This window comes from Gymnogyps californianus, chromosome 7 (assembly GCF_018139145.2).
Source record: "Gymnogyps californianus isolate 813 chromosome 7, ASM1813914v2, whole genome shotgun sequence".
NCBI lineage: Eukaryota > Metazoa > Chordata > Aves > Accipitriformes > Cathartidae > Gymnogyps > Gymnogyps californianus.
This window is the reverse complement of record NC_059477.1, coordinates 25833340-25854642: the sequence shown is the minus strand read 5'-3', so window position 1 is coordinate 25854642 and position 21303 is coordinate 25833340. Positions and strand designations below refer to the sequence as shown.

General features: G+C 38.3%; 1 protein-coding gene across 2 annotated transcripts in view; it reads right to left on the bottom strand.

The window, feature by feature from the left end:
* LY75 (lymphocyte antigen 75) overlaps nt 1-21303 on the bottom strand; it is a 46501-nt gene that overhangs the window by 14460 nt on the left and 10738 nt on the right. For both annotated transcript variants that reach the window (XM_050899573.1, XM_050899574.1), the window contains 14 exons: nt 19954-20042; nt 19425-19597; nt 19052-19248; nt 17496-17638; nt 11031-11112; nt 10410-10481; nt 8849-8972; nt 7936-7971; nt 7487-7662; nt 6329-6393; nt 5022-5098; nt 3772-3908; nt 2606-2711; nt 465-625 (listed from right to left, as the gene is read on the bottom strand). In XM_050899573.1, coding sequence (XP_050755530.1) covers nt 465-625; nt 2606-2711; nt 3772-3908; nt 5022-5098; nt 6329-6393; nt 7487-7662; nt 7936-7971; nt 8849-8972; nt 10410-10481; nt 11031-11112; nt 17496-17638; nt 19052-19248; nt 19425-19597; nt 19954-20042 — 1638 coding nt within the window. The remainder of the gene's footprint in view (nt 1-464; nt 626-2605; nt 2712-3771; nt 3909-5021; nt 5099-6328; nt 6394-7486; nt 7663-7935; nt 7972-8848; nt 8973-10409; nt 10482-11030; nt 11113-17495; nt 17639-19051; nt 19249-19424; nt 19598-19953; nt 20043-21303) is intronic.

Genomic DNA, 21303 nt, shown 5'->3' with positions numbered 1-21303 from the left:
TAACGCTTAAAACAAATCTTGTTTGTAGGTGTGATTCGATTACACTTATTATGCTTCACCTTGGGTAGAGCAGCAAGCAAAATACCAGTGTTTAAGGGTTTACAGATGCATTCTAAGTGTAGCTGAACCAAGAATTATTGATGACATCTTTTTGATGACTGTTTTCATGTAGTCTTTAAATTGCAAATAGAAGTTCCAGAAGAGTCATTAAATAGTTGTTTCAGCTTTTCTCCTTCACGCTTCAGTGTTTCATATGGGAGTTCAGTTGTCGTCATCCAAATAAAGGTAAACAGAATTCCATTACTGTCTGTCACGTTGTTAGCCAATTAAAACCACTAACTGTGGGATTTGGTCTGTTACACATCTTTTGGCTTTTGCCTTTTTTTTTTTTTTTTTTTTTGATACAGTCAACATTCCAAATTTTGTTACTCAACAGTCAAGAGAAGTCAAAAGCCAGAACTTACGTCCAGTGGAATTTTCCTCAATCTTCCTGTCAGGAGTGGGTGAAAGTTACTATACAACAGTCTACTCTCATCTATCCATTTGTTTTCCCTTGTGCTGAACAGAAACTGCAAACCAATCCAAATATCTTTTGGCATACCAGGAACCAAGGATGTTATATAATCTGTTGGGCAGAACAGTAAATGTACATATTGTGGTTCAGACAACAACAGTAAACATCTGAAAAAACACTTCACATAAATAAGATAATGCAACCCCCGTTTGTATTAACTTAATTTTCCCAGCCCTTTATGATTGCCAAATGCTTATCATCCCTTCCTTCCATAAGGTAACACCTTTCATGTTGATTTTTATCTGAAAGGAGCAGACTATTGGTATTCATCCTCCAAATTCTCAGCTGAGGAGCAGGTAGTGGGTTTAACCTGTTTCTCTGCCCACTACTTTGTATTCTTGCACTTGCATCCAAATTTCAGAGGCTGCTTTCCACAGGTCTGCAAGATCTTCTATTGTCTCCCTGCAGAGATAATAGAAGAGCTCTCTCCCGCCCTCTCTGAATTGATGGAGGAAGTCTTACCTCCCATCTTCCTCTCCTACTGACATATACCATAAATCAGAACCGTTTCTTGGATTCTAGCAGAGTTTGCCCACCCCACCATCAGAGAAAGCAGGACAGGACAAAGGAAGTCAGGTTTAGTTGGAAAAAAATTCAGCCAGGAAAAACCTTAAATCAGACCCCTCTTAGTGAGCATTCTGGCACAAAACAATGGGCTTCGGTACCTCCCCAGGCACCAAAGGCATTCACTGAGCTTGTCTAGATTAGGAAGACAAATTGAAGCTATGTAATTAGCTACTGCTGACATGTCTTAACTATTGGCCACATGCCAGACTAGCCGCAGCCTATTTTCTGAGCTAGACAAAGCCATTGAAGATTTACATGTCAGAGCTAGCCAGCCACCTAATGCCACTGGGAAGAGCAGAAGCAGCCTACAGAAAGAGGCATGCTTCTTTAAGAGGAGGCCTTCTTTCTGTATAGGTGGCCTCCACTACAGGGGGGAAAGAAAAACAAACAAGAAACAATAACAAACACTTCCATATGCACCAAAACCAGACAAAAGATCCTGCTATGTAACATTTCGAATGGCTATGCTTTTGCAATCTTAAAAGCATCCAAAAATATGCAGGTCTTGGACATGTATATTCCTGTATGGTTACAACCCTATTCCTCCCAATAACAGCAGTAAAAAAAAAAATTACCATTCAGCTGCTGCCTGCAGGTACACTAGTGGCCTCCCCAGTCCACTTTCCATGTTCCATTTGGCAAGAGGTTATTTGCTTATAAAGAAAATACGCACTGTGCACATTGCAGAATTCAACTGAGCTACTTATACCTGCAGAGGACTGTTAGTTATCCACAAGAATATAGATGCAAATACAGCTGTGTCATTCAGCAGTTTATCGCTGAACACTACTTGCAGCCAATGCAAATGCATTTCTTCCTCACTGCATTTACCTCAATGACTCTAGTTTATATGACAGCTGAGAGGCAGGTCCCAACGGTGGAACAACTCTGTGTTTTGCAGTCTCCCTGCCTTCCATCCTCCTATCGGTGTCCTGGAGAGCTTGCAGGTGGTCGGTTTAGACACACTGCCGTATTAAGCTGCTCTTAGACACAGAGGGTCCTATGTGCCTCAGCAGGCATTGTGTTTGCCATCTCGTTCCCACACAGACAGCTGAGCTTGTCCTGGAAGCAGCTCCTAGGGTGGTTTTCACAGTGCAAAGTCTACAGTCAGTTATGTTTTATCTTGCAAAGCAAAACACAGGAATTCTTCATTCAGTGGTGACTCTTCTATCCTCAACCATTAATGCAAGGTTTTACAATTTTTCCTTTTTATAACAGGTTAAGATCACACAGAGAAGCTGCTCTTCGAACTGGCTCAAATGTTTGCTGACTGCATTTCCATGTTATGTTTCCAGTGATGCAAACAACAATAGACAACACATTTTTAACTGGTCTTGGATTTTTAGAATGCTCCCAGTATGCCTGTAGATACCAAGTGATTTTATGCTCAAGTTCTTAAGCAGAACTACACTGAATTTGGAAGAGAAGCTGCATACTAAAAGTGCCCCCAGTTCACCATCATACCTTGCTCAGCTTGATTCGAGATAGATGGAAGAGAGCCTCCAAAAGTTACGCACTTTTCATTAGCTGCATTAAATGTTAAATATTCGGGTTTCATCTTTAGAAAACACTGCAAAATAAACATAATGAAACTGATTTTCATCATACCATTACTTCCTAAGAAATAACTCATAAGAAAAGGTTCTTAAACCAACCCTAAAAACTCACTTCTCACTTCTTGCAGTAACATATAATTATTTTTCTCAGAAACCAAGGGAACTGATACTAGCTGCACGCATTTCTTATTAGATTCAACAGAATAGCTAAATACAAAATGATCCCACTGACTAACTCCTCATTCACTCAGGATTAGAATTCAGTAATTTTTAATTGGCTACATCAGGATCATGTACTGTTTTAAGAATGAGAATTCACACGTGAACTCTAAAGTCAGATAGGGTTGGGCCAGGAACCTGTATTGTAATGTGTTACCTTTTGGGAGAAACTACATGGGAACTCAAGAGCTATATTCTGCAATGATGTGAAGTAAATTTGCAAACCTTGGCACAATGTAATATGCAGATTTGGTGCACGTTCCTTCTTATGTACAGAATAATGGTGGGCCAAATAACAGGAATCAGTCTCACCGAGACTTTAGATGACTGCCTTAAAACATAGTACTGAAATATACTACACTATGGCTTCTGACCTGTTGGTTCATTCTTAAAAGCCGCTTCTAATTCTTCAGTGAGTTAAGTCCTTTAAGGCAACTTAGGAAGCAGAGTGTCTGCCAGCTTGCTGCCTGCCTATGATTACTCAGTGAGAGAATCAAGACGTTTCTGCCACAGAAATCTCATCCTCTCCCTTTCTAATCCTTCTCCTTCAAAGCAGAGCCCAAGATTAGACAACGCAACCAACGTTCTTGGACCTAAATATGTGGTGACAGAAAAGCAAAAAACCTGAAAATTACTGCTTTGAAGTTAAGAAATCATCAATCCTGAATAAGGGACAGAGAAGTGGGGGAGATGATTTTAATAGTTTTCAAAAAGACTAGAAAATAGTTTTCAAAAGCCACCTCCCAGTCCATTCCTGAACACAGGGGCTATTTCCTCACCTCTTTCAGCAGGGCACTCCAGCTTACTGGACTATGAAAAATAGGTAAGGATGATTGATCTGTATTATCTTTGTACCTTATTCTGGAACTGATGCCAACCTTTAGGGCAACCTCCTCTGACGGGTCGGTAACTGGGATCATGTTTCTCTAGTAAGGAGGCTTTATTTTTTTCACAGATGAAGGGCAGTTTCACATTACAGTTAACTGGGTAGTCTGCAGAAATAGAAGTTTTAAAAAACAGTTATGGTAATGCCTATCATGCTCCAACTGCCATCCATACTTTATGACATGACAAAGACCAAGCTGAAGTGAAGTCCTTTTCAGTGCAACCACAGTGAAGTACTATGCAATCTAAAGCATTAAAACTAACAGCAGAGCGCAAGACAAACATAAATTATTTATATCAGACAGTAATATAATATTCCTAAAGATCCACAGTCTGATCCCTTACTTCCAGTAGTAACACTTCATATAGGCAGAGACAACTTCAAAACAGAAAAATCATGAAATAAGAAGATTTTGAATATGAGGACCAATCTCATATTCTGGCATAGAGGGTATGTGACCTAAAGGTCGTTAAACCCAAAAGGCATCCTTTAACATCCATATGGAGAGCGTCTGGCCTGTACTGCTTTACATGACTCTTACAGTAACTGGACTGGCTTCCTAGTCGAGCAATTTTTGGTGAATAGGGATGAAAACAGGTCAGCAGCATACAACAGAATAATGGGGAAAATGTGCTTTAAAGTGGAAATGGTAGTAGACAGGAGGAACAATTTGTTCTCCAGGGGTTATACATTTTCCCCAATATAAAACAACATTGAAAAAAGGAAATTAGAAGCTTCAAGTACCCCCAGGTGGCATTTCCATCACTTTGTGTAACTCTTCCAGTATGACTCTGCTACTCAATGAAATTTGCATCTCCAGATGCATATGTGGTTGCAAGTATTCAAGCTCCTCTAACATAACTGTAAAACTTAATTTCCAGAGCTCAGAGTTTGTAGCATAAACACAAAAAGGTAACCACCAAAACCAGATTTCACCTAATTAATTTATGTCGCAAAAAGAGTGACAACGAATCATAAAAATTTGTCATCTGAATTCAGGTTTGCCTCTGGTCATCAAGAAATATTACCATGGCTTCTACCATGAGAAAGAAATAAATTATTGAAAAGTCAATCAGATTATAATCAAGAAGCTATTCACTCCTAATTCAACATAAATGTGCATTCAATGTAAGAATTTGGGCAGAACAGTAATGACTTTTTTTTTTTTTTTTAAATATAATAATGACAGAGAGGGGTGAAAAAATAAAAACAGCCTTACCTCTATACCAGTTCTTTCTAGAAACATACCAGCAATCTCTGAGGAATCGATCATGGAAGCGTGAAAATAACTGTAAACTGGATATAAACATTTCAGAGTGAATCTCCAATCCAATGTGATCTTCAAGTGGAAACTCTTATAGCAACAGAGCCAGTGCAAACAAAAATTTGGGCTGGTAACTGTTTCTAGGAGATGCCCTACAACACTGGAAAGGACAGAGGGGGAAAAACTAGACTAGGAACAAATATGTGATAGGTTCAGTTGTTATATACCGTGCCCAAATTAACTTTGTTGGGGAGATGTGCAGAACAAGGGTAGGAGGTTACTTATCACCATGCTACAATTGCAGCACATTGTCAGGACAAGTGAGGAGAATGGGCAATAACCCTCATTTTATTTTCACTGTAGTATATTACTATAGTATTTTGGAAAGTGAAGAATTTTTCCTGTAACAAGCCCATGATCCTTCGCTGCAGCCATGAATGGCAAGATGCAAGGTTTGCTGTGAGTCATCTCAGTTCTACAGGGCTATACTATAAGCCTTCCAAGACTTTGGCATTACCTAACTGTAAGAGTGATGTCTTAAATCAATTTCCCATTCCCTGTTCTCAGGTATTTCCCAGATATTCTCAGAGCCAATAGACAGGGTTTTTTTCCCATTTTTTTTTTTTTCCCCCAGTTCCCCAATTATTAACAGAACATAGAATTGGGCTTAAAAATCCAATAAAAGCATTTTAAAGATCAATGGAATACATTAGCTACTAGGACCACAGATTTCAAGGATTCACATGACAAGACTAAGATGTCAAAGCCCAACAGCCTGAAATCTAGAGGCTCCGACAGACACACAAGAAATGGATTATGAATTCAGTTATTATTACGAATTAAGTTTTTGATGTTGATAACACTTGTAATGGGAATAGAACTCAGAATTTGTCAGCTAATTAAAATATTTCAACCACATTTTGAAATATACCCACTTTCTAATTGTACACCCGTACTGTCTTAACCACTATTTGCTTTGTCTGAGCACTACACAGTCTACTCTCTCTGTTTTAGGTACTCTACGGTCTAAGTTTGGCATGACAAGAATAGGTACATGTGAACAAAAACAGAGAACAGTGGTCACTGAATAATGTTGTCTTTTCTAGCTTAGTTCAAATTATTTATCTTCTTTCGGAAGAAAGTAACCTTTTACAAATTTGGGGATAAAATGTTTTCCTTTGGAAACTATTCTAGTTAACTATATTCCTAAAAAGCACATAAAAAAAGCTTACAATAAAGTATCCCATAATTATTCTACATACGGTGAATGATAGCTGTAGCCATAATCAATAAACTTCAGCCACCACTTCTGTTCGCTGTTTGATAACTGTGGAAATAAAGAACAAAAAACACAGTATTTTACAACCCATAGAGAAAGAGCTCCAGACTCTACCAAGGAGAGATCAATGACAAAATTAATTTTGATTTGAAATGTTTCTAAAATGTGCAGGAATTAGTATTCTTCAGCAATAGGAAAGGATACAGTTTGAGACCGATATGCCAAGTAGATGGACCCGTGCACCTACTAGAAAAAAAAGCCTGTATTTTCCACTGTGCTGGATAAAGCTATATGAAATCTCACAGCACTGTCTTAAGTGTGTGCTAGATACATCATTCCCACAAAATTCATAGCAGGAACTCTACAAGACAGCCATGACATAGCTGCAAGCTGCCTAAAGCTGATGTGGTTCCACAGGACCTTCCTTCCTTCCTCTGAATAATCCTGTTCTTCCAGCAGATAGCCTAACAACAAATAGGTCATGAAAAGGCTAGAGGTGTAGCAGGTCAAATCCTCAATTTCTCCTGCCTTATAATTTCTCCCTCCAGTTAACTTCTTGTCAGGAGAAATTTCATAAGAGAGCTTGCAAGCTGCTAATTTCACAAAGTATTGTCTCACACACAGTAGCACTGAAGAAAGGTAGTAACAGAGGTGCTGAAACTTGAAATGTGTTGGTAAGATTCCTTAAAACAATGTACTTTCATCCTATGAACACCACAAACTCCTTTCAGTAAAGGCTATCAGACCATCATGCATTTCTAATTAAATCCTCTCATCAGGTGAAAAAATGGTGTGCTGTCCTGTGCATAAAATTAAGAACTGGCACAACTGTTAGTGAAGCATTTGCAGACAATGGGATGCTTACATGGTGGTCCTGTTATGACACTTTCTCTCCATTTGGAGGTGGGTTTTTTTTTCCATGTTGTTAAGGCTACTTTTAAAATTTAAAAATTCTTTTACAAACTGACATTAAAGTAGTTCTCTTTCAACTCATCTTTTCCTTTTAAGTACAATTAAAAACTATTAAGGCCAACAGGAAAAAGAAAGAAATTAAGGATTAACATTTTCTTACATTGGAAAAATTGGCAAGAAAATTTCCCTATAGTGGAAACTATCTGTTAGACAGATTATACCCTCTTACCTTTTCTATTTGAGACAGTATTGTCCTGAGTTTTGGGTAAGACTCCACAGAGGCTAAATCACTGTCATTTTTTTGACAGTAGAAGATAGCTTCCTGGAAGCTCAGGTTTTTATCTGGTACAAACCACAGCTCTGCTCCATCAACAACAAGTGGGGCTCCATGAATTCCAATTTCATCTATGCAGAAGAAATACCACATGCATAAGAAATAAATTCTGAAAAACTCATCTTTTCTTTTTCTGAACGTTAATAAGAAATTTCAGTTTGACACTGGGAAGAGCCACCATTCCTTCTTGCATTCTGAGCTCTCTCAGAATCAAATTCTATCAGTCGTGACCTTTGCTGGCACCAAACAGGTATTACAGTAGTAATATAACAAAACTAATAAAAGATATAGAGTATTAACAACTATATACACATAGCGAAAGAATATGCAAAAAGTCCATTTACCTGGTATATACCACTCAGGTGTCTTTGGAGTGCTACCTGTCCAGAGGAAAAAAAGAAATAGTCACTTCAAGTTCATCTTCTAACGAGACTGTGGTCACCAATAATGGAAGCGATGGATTGTACTCCTGCTTCTCAGTATACATGATGGAAAAAATAAAAGGAGAAGGAAATCATAAACAGGTTTAATAGTTTAAAATAAGCTGATGTAAAACTAATGGGAGTTTTGCATACCTCAGTTTTAAACATCTGTGGTTTTTTTTCTTCCAAGCAGAATACAAGCATCAAAGTAGTATATCTACCCCTATCTCCCCGCAACAAGAAAGTTTCATCCCCTGAAATGCCTTTTAATGAACAACTGAAACATAAAAGCCTACTGGATTACAGCACTTTCCATACTGCATGGAAAAACCTGGATCTGTGTAGATATGCCATGGAATTCTTTTGTACTCCCACTCCTCTGTCTCACTACAATGAGGAGCTAGTACACCAGTTTTACCAGAATAAGGCTAATTGACCTAAGGCTGAAGCAAACTGTACACCCAAGACGTCTGTGGTCATATAGTTACAAATATCACTAATAAGGATTAAGTCAAGTCCACAAATGCTGCGACTCGGCTTATATCACCTCACCTAATAAGAAGCCACTTCTCCCGTCATGGGACAAGACAGAGTATGGGAGCAGTGATACTGCACCCTCCTCATGGTCATTTTCTGATGTATCTTTGTATATTCTAAGTGCACGTCTGTTTGTATGTGACAGGCGAGACACCTCATATACTATCCTCTTAACAGTTCAGAGAGGAAATGATAAAATATTGTTTGCAAAGTTTCTGTTATTGGGCAATAATGACAACTGAGTGGTAATAAATAATAAATTCTTTTATATGAATAAATGGATGTAACTGCAGTTTACCTTTTGTTATCTGGCAGACCCATTCAAGTTTCGCTTCACAATCAAAAGGCTTGAAGTAAAATTCCAGGTCTCTGCCTTCATGGAAATAAAATCTCCAAAATGATCTCCGTGAAAACTGAGAGGTCTGTATAAAAGTAGAAACAGAGAACTGATGAGTTAGTATGGCATAGGCCTCTGAAACGTGAAATGAAACTGTATTAAAAAGGTACTTTGGCAAAGTCAGTGTATTTTACTGTGGTGCTAGTCCCACAACTTATTTTGAAAAAAATTAGCAGATACAACTGTAACTCTTCAACTATAACTCTCCAACTATAACTCTCCATGCTAGCCAAGCTTGTGAAGCAACTAGGTAAAGGGCTTAAGATCAGTCTACATACAAAAGTCTCTTCTTGCAATGTTGTTTCTTCAGGGGTTTTTTAGCGCACAGGATCTCAATGCTTATTATTGAATTATCTGTTGCAACTTCTTGCCCTGAAATGATTCTCATTTCTGCTCAAAAGAAGAAACCATCTGAACTGGCACATAAATAATCTTTCTTAAGATTATTTCTTACAATCAAGCTTAAAATCTGACTTCACTCTTGCTGATCTCTCCAATAAGGAGAATTTTTTATCATTTAGTGAAAGAACACGTCTATACCTAGCAGGTAGGGGAGGGAGGTTACTATATTCACAGTGTCCCCTTCAAACTGCTCTCCTCTTGCCTAAAATTTTTAGTAGCTTAATGCTGACAGCTTCTCAGCCTGGGGTCACGAACACGGGAGAAGAGAATGATGGGAAATGGCTGTGAACAGAAGCAAAGGGATGCAACTATCCTTTCCTTCAGTGAATCCTAAAAGCAGAGGTTGTTCTAATTAGGTTAAAAGAAGGGATGGTATTGGAATGATCTTATAAAAAGTCAGGTGATGCTTCAGAAAAGTTAAAGGCCATTTTAAAACTCATGCCATCAAGACTAAATTAAGCAATGAAGAACATAATTAGGAATTAAGCAGAGGCCTGACATTTTGAATTACAAACCGACACAGCACTTACAGTCTATTTCACAAGTAAATAAGGAAACACACACAATAAACACACAAAATAAACACAAACACATGCTCTATCCTGGCTACTGCATTCCCCTATTTTAGGTTTCAAACGTTTTCTTAATTTGCGGTTCAGAAAAACTAATCTAGGTTTTAAAATTTACTGGTAGGGCTCTGTTTGCTTTTTTGTTTTAGACTCCACATTACATCTTTAAGTGTTATGTGTAATACACAAAAGATACATAGTATGGCCTTATGCAATAGAGAACAGCATTGTTACTAAAATATTTTGTAGTTCAAAAGAAGTCTTATGAAGGTTATCATCAGCACAGCGCTTGGTTCATAAAAAAACGGCTTGAAAAAGGGAAAATTGGTAATAGGTGTAGATCGATAAAGGGAACACTAGCAACTTTTTTACTATGCAAAGACAACATCTCAGCAGTCAATCTAAATTCAATATACAACTGGCAAAAGTATTTTTTCCAAGTACTTCCATGTAAAAATATGCATGCTGTTATTAAAAACCTTGAAACTAACCTTTAATGCAGCACAGTCTCTTGTATCATATTCATCTTCCAGATAGTCGAGTGGCATAACAACACTAGTTACCTACAGGATGGATGGGATGAAAGAATCATTACTTTACAACTATTTTTGCTATGGTAATCCCCAGAGATAACCATTCAAACCTGGGATCCCAATTATAGATCTGGATCAGTTTTGAGTCTGCGTACCTGTTACTTGGGCACGGGGCAGGTGGGGAGAGGGAAAGAACTCACAATTTCGGGCAAATAAATCAATTACAGTGAGGAAGATATTTTTGGAGAAGTCTGACATATCAAGGAGATGAACTGATAAATCCTCCCCTCTGTTGTGGCATAAAGACATCTTGTTTTCTCCACCATTTCTTAGATGTTTACTACTATATTTCTGTTAAAATATTTTAATGCAGTAGAGACAGAAATCAGGCTAATGTATTAAAGATATGGTTTTAATTGGAAATCTGCCTGGATGGCAGCTCTTAAGCGCACAATCTTCTTCTGAATTATTCATCTGTTGAAGGATCTGCCATATTTTAATTTTTATCAATTTACTTTCAATCCAGTCCAAGCTGAAACAAATCAGGACATGACGTTTCCCGGTTAAAAGTTAACTTACAGGTTTATCATCACTCCATTGCCAAGTTCCCAAAGAATCTGGACTCCTCTTATTCATTCCAATCCATACCCATCTGTCATTGCTGTAAATAAACAAGATAAAATCTTAAGCCAAGTATATGGTTCAGCTCATTTAATAGAAAGACTGACCTATGTCATGGCATTACTTAGGATCAAGCAGCAAAACCAAAGGTTTACTACTGCAAGTTGTAGCAGTTCAAAGAGAAAATGGGTGTAAGGGCTAGGACCTCTTCTGCACTTTTCTTTAAGATCTGTAGTTTTCTTTCCCTGACCACAGAGAAAACTAACTAAATCAGATAATTCCTTTGTTCACTGCATCACCACTTCATCAGTTGTCACTTGATATAAAGGTCTCTTTTCTACACTTTTCTTCCAGAATCACACACACAGTGTTTATTTGGCTTGCTTCTCTTTCTCTTGTCCATCTCAGGTTTTCTCGCTCTATACCATCAGCTCAAATATACTCCTCCTCAAACCACATGAAAACTTCTACTCATACAGAATAACTGGCTTCATATTTCCTTTAAGTTTGTCAGTGATATAAACAAACCAAGCATGGGCACATATTTCAATTATCCACCTTCATAAAAGAGGCATAGACATAAATGAGCACATAACATCACTGACCCCAATGCTTGCATAAAAGAATGGCAATAGAAATTTTACTCCATTTTACAGGATTACAGTCAGAACTGTAATTTTTTCTAGATTTTACTTCTTCATTTTTCATATGCAGGGGACACTTAAAAATTTCAGCTATGCTCCAAGATACAAAGTTGCCCAAAAAAATGGGTTTACAATGTAAATGCTTAAATCTGCAGTAACAGCCTTTACCATACTCTTTACTATTGCTTATGAATCTAAAGATACTATAACAAAGTGAAATATGTGCTAGTCAAACTGCAAGATTAGTTTTGTACTGCAACCTCTACTTCGCAAAGTATCAATTTTGCGCTAGGTACCGAAGTTTATGATAATTCACTCCAATCTGCTACCCTGCCCAAGAAAGGCAATGGACACTTTTCTGAACGATGGTATCAGTTGCAAGCAGCAGAGGGGAGAAAGACCATGAGTTTTCCATGAAATCACAGACTACGTGAAACCCTACTGCAATAGAGCTGTGGAAAAGGCACTCTCATCAAGGTGATCTGACAGTGATAGTAAAGTATTGATGCCACAGTACAGCGCTCTTGTAAAACTGTATCAGGAGTACTATTCCATCAATTCGTGTTGTACCAAATACAGAGAAGGAACATGGGATATTTGAGGAAATGAGAGTTTAGGTTATTAACAAGAATTAAGGATTTTCTTGTCTAGCCTTGACAAAGAAAGACAGAGAAAAGATACAATTATTCTTTACAATATATTAGGAGACTAAACCCTCAAGAGGAGGTATTTGAGCAAAAAGGACATTGTATCTGAAGGAACCACAACTCAGAAATAAATTTAGGCCCAAAATTGGAAAGAGATGTCTGACCAGCAGAGGTCAGAGTTTGGAAAAGACTCCTAAAAAAGTAGTGCTGACAAAGTGATTTTAAGACAGAAATTGTAAAGTTTATGAAAATAACTTTATTATGTGGAGGGATGGACTCAGACCCAGGCTTACCTGCATGACCAATGTTATGAAATCATAGGGCAATGTTAAGAAATTCTTTGGTAAGACTACACCACTACCTTCCCAGACATATCACCATAAAGATGCTAAATTGAGCCTGAAACGGCTGAAAGCACAGCACCAACAAACAACAGCTTAGCCCAGAGTATGTGGACTAAGTACATGAAATCCAAGAAAGACAACAGCATTTTATTTGGTAGGGTTCCCATTAGGAAGAAAAGCATCAGCCACCAAATAATCCCATTTTTGGTTTTTTTTTCCTCAACTTCAGTATTAATTTTCCGACATCAGTGTGATAGTGTGATCACACTAGTGTGATCTTATCATACTGAATAGTCTTTAGTCTTTTAATGATATCACTAAGGAGCCTTTAAAGAGTCTAAATGCCCCGTATCACTCCATAGGGAAAACTGTGAGCCAAACATTCACAGCTGTCAAGCAGCTAAGTGGCTTTTGGCAATTTGCCTTTAGGATTTTAATTTTCTGATTGCTCTTTCCAATTATGAATCAGAAATTGCTTAACCCTCCCCTCCTAATCGTCACCTACAGGCTTAGCGCAGTTTAAGCAATTGATCATCACAGAGGAATATCTACTAAAAAGAAAATTTGAGACACTCATTTCAAAAGGATCTGCAGTAATTACCTGAGGAACTAGAGCAATTTTTCAAAGTCTTTCAACTTGAATTTGGCTTTTATGTAATAAATAAATAAAATTAAAAAGTGCACCACGTCAAGAATTTCTCCAGCTTATCTCCCAATTTACAATTACTGGCCTGCAAACATAACAATGTTTTCCAGTTGACTGGGCACTTACACATTAATGTACATTTTTTGCTTCTTTTGGAACTGTTCAAACATGACCATGAGTAATTCAGTAACTGCTACGCTACCCTTGATAGCACTTTTAAGCTTAAGTAAAGCCTTTTGATAGCCCTCTGAAATTATACTATCATCTCATCACAGAAAAGAATTCCACCAACTATTTAAGACAAATATGAATTAAGACTCGCTATCGCAACTAAGCTTGCAGCAAGGAATTTGCCTGTACTTTAGGTATCTGTCTCCTCATTGCAAAGCATTTAAAATTCATCCTATGGACTGGTATCAAAATGGATTTATGAGTGCCAGAGTATTCTTTGAGCTACATTCCTGGAACTGCCTCTAAAATCTAGATTATCCTGAATTTTAACCTAAAAAATAGGTGCAATTTGTGCTTTACAATGGACTCCATGCTGCTTAACAATGAAAGACCCTAGATCTCCAGCCATCCCTGCAGAATACCAGTGGCTTTTCTCCCACACAGAATTAAAACTGCATAAAAGTCTGTCCTGGTTTCGGCTGGGACAGAGTTAACTCTCTTCTTAGTAGCTGGTACAGTGCTGTGTTTTGGATTTAGTGTGAGAATGATGTTGATAACACTCTGATGTTTTTAGTTGTTGCTAAGTAGCGCTTATCTTAAGCCAAGGACTTTTCAGTTTCCCATGCTCTGCCAGCAAGCAGGTGTGCAAGGAGCTGGGAGGGAGCATGGCCGGGGCAGCTGACCTGAACTAGCCAAAGGGGTATTCCATACCATGGAACGTCATGCCCAGTATATAAACAGGGGGGGGTTGGCCAGGAGGCGCGGATCGTGGCTCTGGCATCAGTCAGCGGGTGGTAAGCAATTGCATTGTGCATCGCTGTTTTTCTTCTTGCCGCTCCCCCCCCTTTTTTTGTTATATTCCTTTTCATTACTATTATTATTATTGTATTTCATTATTACCATTGTTAGTATTATATTTTACTTTAGTTATTAAACTGTTCTTATCTCAACCCACGAGTTTTACTTTTTTTTTCCTTTCTTCCTCCTCACCCCACTGGGAGGGGGGAGGGGGAAGCGGCTGCATGGTGCTGAGTTGCTGACTGGGGTTAAACCACGACAAAGTCCATGTTGTGCAGGAGTGGATAAATACGGTTTAGATCAATGTGAAGGGAATATAAACCAGTAATTTTTCTACTGTCATATTCTAACTGTTGAAATAGAAAAAGGATTTTTTCTGTCCCTTATGTCAGCTCCAACACAAGATTAAGAGCCTAAGTGAAGTTACTGTGGCCTGTACTTCAACCTAGTTCTTGACAAGAGGTAACACGTGTACATCTGGGGTAACTCCTTAATGGTGCAATTTAAAGCACCATTTAATCTTAGACAGTGCTGGCCTAAAAGTATATATGAAGCCCATTTAACTCCCTGCTCTTCCCTCTGTAACAGGCTACTGCCACTAGCTGAATTCCCATCCTGCTAATCACCTACTCTTTAGGGGAAGAAAAGAGAAGCTGTATTAATGCAATTGCTACAACTTGCATCTCAGCTTTATCGCTGTTTTGGCCAGCATGTTGAGAATAAGATCAGCTTCTTCTTGCAAACTCAAGTGTTAGTGAGGCTTTCTAGATTCAGAACAATTAGAGCAGCAGAGCTGTGCATATAAAAGGCAACTGATTTATTTCTAGTAGGGTGTCTTCATTGAAATGTTATTTCTAACCAATCCAAGCTGTTAACTCTCCTTGCGTCCAGTGTCGCTGCCAGCTATAAGCTGCAGAACACTCACAAAAACAATCCTAAAAGAACGGAAGCAACTGAACCAGATTTGTTCTGCCTGTATCATGACCCTCAAAGTGAAAAGAGGTTATCTCCTATTTCTTCCAGACAGGGGAAGATTGGCAGGCAAATTTCATTTTCCTTTCCAACGGCAATCGCCTGACTTGGCTGGAGCAATTCTAGCTCCTATTTGCCTCTAAGGTGGAACCCGAGTGAAGAACAGAATGGACTAGGCAAGCTGCCCTTTTCCTGGTGAACCAAACAGACTTTTGCTAACATTTAAAAACAAACAGTTCTCAATGAGTCACTGGAGAACTGTGCAAGGGGAAAAAACCCGAAACTAAAAAAGCCAAGGTGTGGCTCCTTCCCCAAGCTGAAATGAGTGTACTGAATGAATAGTTTAGGGTAAGAGTTTGCACTGAGTAAATGCAGGGAACACAGACAAACTGCATGCCAGTGCACTCCAGCAGCTAATCACAACTAACATTATCTCAAGATGATTTCTCCCAGTTACCTAAATTATTTGTTCTTGGTGAAATAATTCACTTGGTTTCTTCTCTCCTTTCTCAAATGAGCTTATTTTAAGACAAGCTACCCTTGACTCTTGATCTCCAAAATACTTTATACAATCACCACTTCTGAGTAATTTAAAAGCATAACTAACTAAAACACTTCATTATGTTATCTAAACAAACAAACAAACAAACATTATTTAAAAGACTTCAGGCAATATCAATTATGTAGCATTTCTATTCAGGAAGTTCTGCAATGCTTGAAGAGGGGTTAATCCAGATGAAAATACTGTGTTTTGGGTTATATTTGACACATACAGTTACTGCAACACTGACTGCAAAGTCAGTTTATACTGGGCTCAATATATTGCCCCTTATTTAAGTTCTGGTAGAATAATACTGAAGTACTGGGACTTTCCTTTTTCCAGGCTAAGTTCAAGTTTTCTGAAATACGGGAACTGCAGTAGCATCGTGTGTCAGCTGACTTTCTGGAAAGACAGAAAAAGTCTCCACCTTTAAACTCCTAACAAAAAATGGCCATTAACTATAATTAATACCTCAGATGGTCTGCAAGCGGAAAAGTAGTTCCAAGTACCGGTAGGAAAATAAAATAAGTTACTTCTCTACTCATGTTTCATAGTAGATTAGGTACACTAAAACAAAATTTGTAATTGCAAAACAGTATAAGATCTATAGCTAAAAATAATTTGTGCACTGATTTTTATTGCAGGGACTTTAGTCACTTTAGCAAAGGAATCACAAGTGGCTTTTATACAAGCTAAACCGTCTATATATAGAGCATACAAGTTTGGTTTTGTCTCTTATTAACATAAACATTGAGTAATTTTCATGACTTGTGCACTTCTAAAAAAAGTTCACTGGGTTTTCAAGAAGGCATCTCTTCAGTCATCAAGTTTTAAAATTTAATCACAGCGTTGTATGTTGGCAGCTTCTGAAATAATCCTGACTTAGTTTGTTGATGAAAAAATTTAGATCATATAACTGGCAGCATTTGAGTTTAAGCTGGCAAAAGTTCTGAAAAATCAGGCTGCCAATCAAAAAAAACATATTACACAAGGATCTGACATCACACCAGTGCCTAATAAGGCTTTGCAGTGACAGTTTCTTTGATTAAAAATAGAGCCTTAGACTCATAAATTATGTAGCATTTAATTTGTTGATACCAGAAAACTCAACACACCCATCTAATGCCCATATAGTGTTATTGCAGTTATGCCAAATGGGATCCGTGCCAACCAGATTGCTGGACACTACATTATTCACATTTTCAAAAGATAGCACGCAGTTTAGTCAGGAAGCATTTCATGAATAAAGATGAGACCTATCTGAAAAAATGAAACAACAACTCATCTCTAAAGAATGTATCAGTAAAGAATAGGAACAACTATCATCTAGTTGTGCCAAAATTCAACATAAAGAAGGAAACACTTATTATAACACCGCAGACTTAAATTCACGTAATGGAAGATGCTCAAAGCAAATCTCTCTTTTCCTGCGGTCCCTCTAGCAATGTGAAACATTTGCCCAAGCTGTACTCCCTTGACATTTTCCAGGAAGGCAGTAACATGACCAGCAGTTCAAATGCCACATCTAGCAGTTTCTACTGTGGGAAAGACAGTCAGCGTACACCATCTCATACTTGCCATTTGGGGTCAGCAGCAGCATTTACTATCTACTACAGAATGTGACTGAAATAAAAATTTTAGCGCATGGCTAGTTTGTTACCTGATTATTTTTCTCAGGATAGAATGAAGTGCCTTGATTTCTTCTGAGTGACTAAAACTAGGCAGATGGCCTCCGAGTGCTTCACAGAACCTTTCTGCCTCCTCCCAGGTCCTGGTTCGCAGCACTCTTTCACTGTGGAAGAACTTCAGAACAGCCAAACATCAGAGTAGAAAATGACAGAAGTGACAGCATTTTTAAAACACTCCTGTACTACTCAAATATGGCCATCCTAGGTAGGAATGAATAACTGGTATTTGCATAGGGAGAGAGCTTGACTTCTTAACAATTATTTTATTTTTTTCAGTTTGTTTGACAACAGCCAGACTCTGAAGTTTAGCTGACAAAATTTGTTTCAAATGCAATGTACTCCATATGGCAGATTTTCTCTGTTTTTCTTTATCAGAAAGATTTTAGAAAACAACACCCAACTCCTTCCAAAACCGCAAACCAAATTATATGTTTTAAGGGATGTTGTTCTTCCAAATTCATGGTGAACTGCAAAGCCCAGCGTTCTCTGAAACTAGGCCCGTTTGGGTGCTGCAGGTGAAGAAAGTTCTTCGGCACACCCTTTGCTACCTGTATGTATCAGAATTGCATATTTGGCTCATACACCTCAGCTAACATCCACTTGATCCCCTGGGCTGCAGTCCAAGCCAATTCCCATCCGCTGGATCTCTCTGCACAGACATGCTGCCCTTGGTCAACAAGAGTTTTGGAGAAATTGCCAGGGGCAGTTGTCACATCCCATCAGCTATGGGACAGCTATGCTGTACATCAGCTAGACCCATCCCTTCGGGATCCTTGCCCACAGCCTTGTTATTCAAGCTGGATTTCCCCACTTTGCTACATGAGCTGTTTACAAGACACAGTTCATTGCAGACACTGAGTCCAGAAATAATGAATAAACAATCCAATAAACAGTCTCAGTTTTAACTTGATTTGATTGTTAATAGGAGGGGAAAAACCTGCATTTCTAAATACAAACTTGTTTAAGGCATTCCAGCTAACAGCATGGCTGCTTACTTCCACTATTTACTTCAAAACCAGTAAAATACAATTGATGCTGCACTTTTTTGATAAAGTTTGACATCCACATTCAAACCAGAGAAAATCCCACCTCTCCTATCTACACTCTTAGAGTATACAAAGGAAAAGGACAAGGGAAGGCAACACAAAGCGCTCTCCTTCCCTATTCAGGTGTCTCTGCATGCCAGATGATGGCAGGCAGGCTAGGGTACAGACACGGCACCCTCTGTCAGCACCAGGCTCCCGAGATGGCAGCACGGGGCGAATGCTGTCGCCCCACTCAGCTCTGATGTGCAGAGCTGGCCACCGAAAGAGCAGGGAGAGGCACGCTGTATCTTTCAGGAATCGGCAGAGGATGATGCATGAGAACATCTGGAGGCAGTCAACCTGAATCAACATGAATTCCTCCTCCCAGTGTAAAACATCTTTGAAATACCCTTCAGAGCAGCTCTAAGCCACAAAATGACTAATCACACACTTGCTGCAAGACAGTAATGAACAATTAACATCTAATACGAATAACATTTTACCTTGTAGCAGGCAAGGCCAGATCCATTGTGCCACCCAGGAGGACAGGGATCAGTTGGCTTTGGAAGCACTTCTGGCTCCTTGGGCAGCCCAATATATTTTTTGCAGACAGAAAATGCTTTAGTGGTTTTACAGTCCTTAGTTTCCCACTTTCCAAGAGACTTTCCACTGGGCATGGCCACGCATCCTCCTGAAAACTCTAAGATTTAAGCCACCAAAGACATATGTAAAACTATTGGCTGGTTTACCAAAAAATGCATAGATTTCTGAATGACTATTTTATTTCATGCTTGGATTTCTGTAACTTAGTACTCCAATGCTTGCTCAATGTAAAATGATAGTATTTCTATGTATTTTTTTAACTGTTAAGTTTACCTGGTTGCAAGGAATTCCAGTTAGTGTATGTCACAGCTTCAGTTTTTTCCCCATCCACTGTACCCCAGGAATATATTCCCAACTGGCTAATATCCTGCAAACCAGTCCAGAAGTATTTTTCTTCAACTTTTGTGTGTTTTCTAATTAGGCTGTTTATAAATTCTTGCTCAAATCTGAAAATTCACAGATTAATTTGAGTCAGTATTTGAAAGATATCTGAAACTATTGAGACAATTTGAAAACCAGGCATATTACTACATGAGTTAGTTCAAGTGGTTGTCCAGGCAGTCCCGTATTCAACATGGGGTCAGCAGGCTGGGAATTCACATACTTCCAAGAAGGTTTTACACTGTAGGTTTACCATTGTCACACCATGGAAAACACGCTTTGCCAGTTCTCTGCAAAAGCAATTCTATCTCTAGTTTTTTCTTTATAAACTACTAATTAGCATAGAGAGGTTTTAATCTCTGACTATATCTCCAGGATCGTACTGTAAAACATGCCCATAAATTACAGAGATGTGCTTTACCTGTTCATCACTGTAAGATTGCACTGTGCTCCAAATGAAACTTCCGTTTTATAAATCTTGTAACAGTAGTTTCCATGTCTCTCCCATCCCTGGTCAGAGAACGAAAAACACGTTTATACATAACTATCTAATTTAGGCATTATCTACAGGAGAAAATAAATCATTGCTAACATTGGTTGGTGCCCACAAGCTGGCACAGCATATACAAGAAAGAAATGCAGTGCATCACATACAAGGTCCAGTATCATCAACTCTCAGATTCACAGTTCTAAGAAATAACGCAACCACAGGAATAAAATACACCACTGTTTTAGCCTGACTGTGCGGAGTCTTCTGACTGCTATGTGCAGCATTTAGAGAGAGAAACACAAGGGCAACAACCTAGTCCTTTTCAAAACAATAGAAGTTTTCATGCTGTTCCACCAACGCCAGAATTCAAACAGAGGAATAATAAGAGGGCATTACTAGTGTTTCTTTACTCCTGAAAAAAATATTTTATACTGAAAATGCGTGAACTTACAAAATTTGCCTATTATTCAAATCTTTTCCCCTATATTTACACTGAAATTTCAAGGAACATTAATGTGTTACCTCTTCGCTAGCCTACCAATGCCACTGGTGTCTGAACAGCACAGAAAGCTGTAACTCTACATGCTGGTAGTCTCTGAAGAGACAGAGCAAAAATACCCCAAGGCTGTGCAGAAAGATAGATAAGGGGTAAACATGTTTCCTGTTGCAGGCAATATGCCACACAAAACTGAACCAAAGAACTCTGAAGTAGCTAGTAATACCATCCCAAGATCATCCAAAACAGAAAAGACTTCTTTTCAAGCCTTATATATGCTGTAATATGTTATACTGTAAAAAAAACCCAAACAAACCAAAAACAACACCAACAAAAAAACCAAAACAACAACCCCCCCCACCTTTATTCAAGTCAAAGAAAAAAAAGAGCCAAGCGAACTGTAACAGAAACCTAATCTCAGTTATCGATCCCTGCATATCTTTATGTTGCAAAGTGCTTATCCTAAATTTTAAAACATACTTAAAGCAAAAACCACAGAACAAATGGCGTTAGCAATAACATATCTAGTAAAATCAAAATTTTTTTTCAAACAAATAAATAAACCACAACATCTCCTGGGTCCAAGCTCATAATACTCTCATCAATAAACAGAGTGGTAATACATCCAGAGCTTGCTTAGGAACCTGAAATTTGGCTCATACTATATAAATGTCCTTTTTCAGCTAAAATGTTCCATATATTTTATTGTATAGGCAAGAAGGAAATGGGAAGTAGAGGAAATAAGTGATTTTATGCAGGTTTCTGAACCAAGTGAAAGAAATACA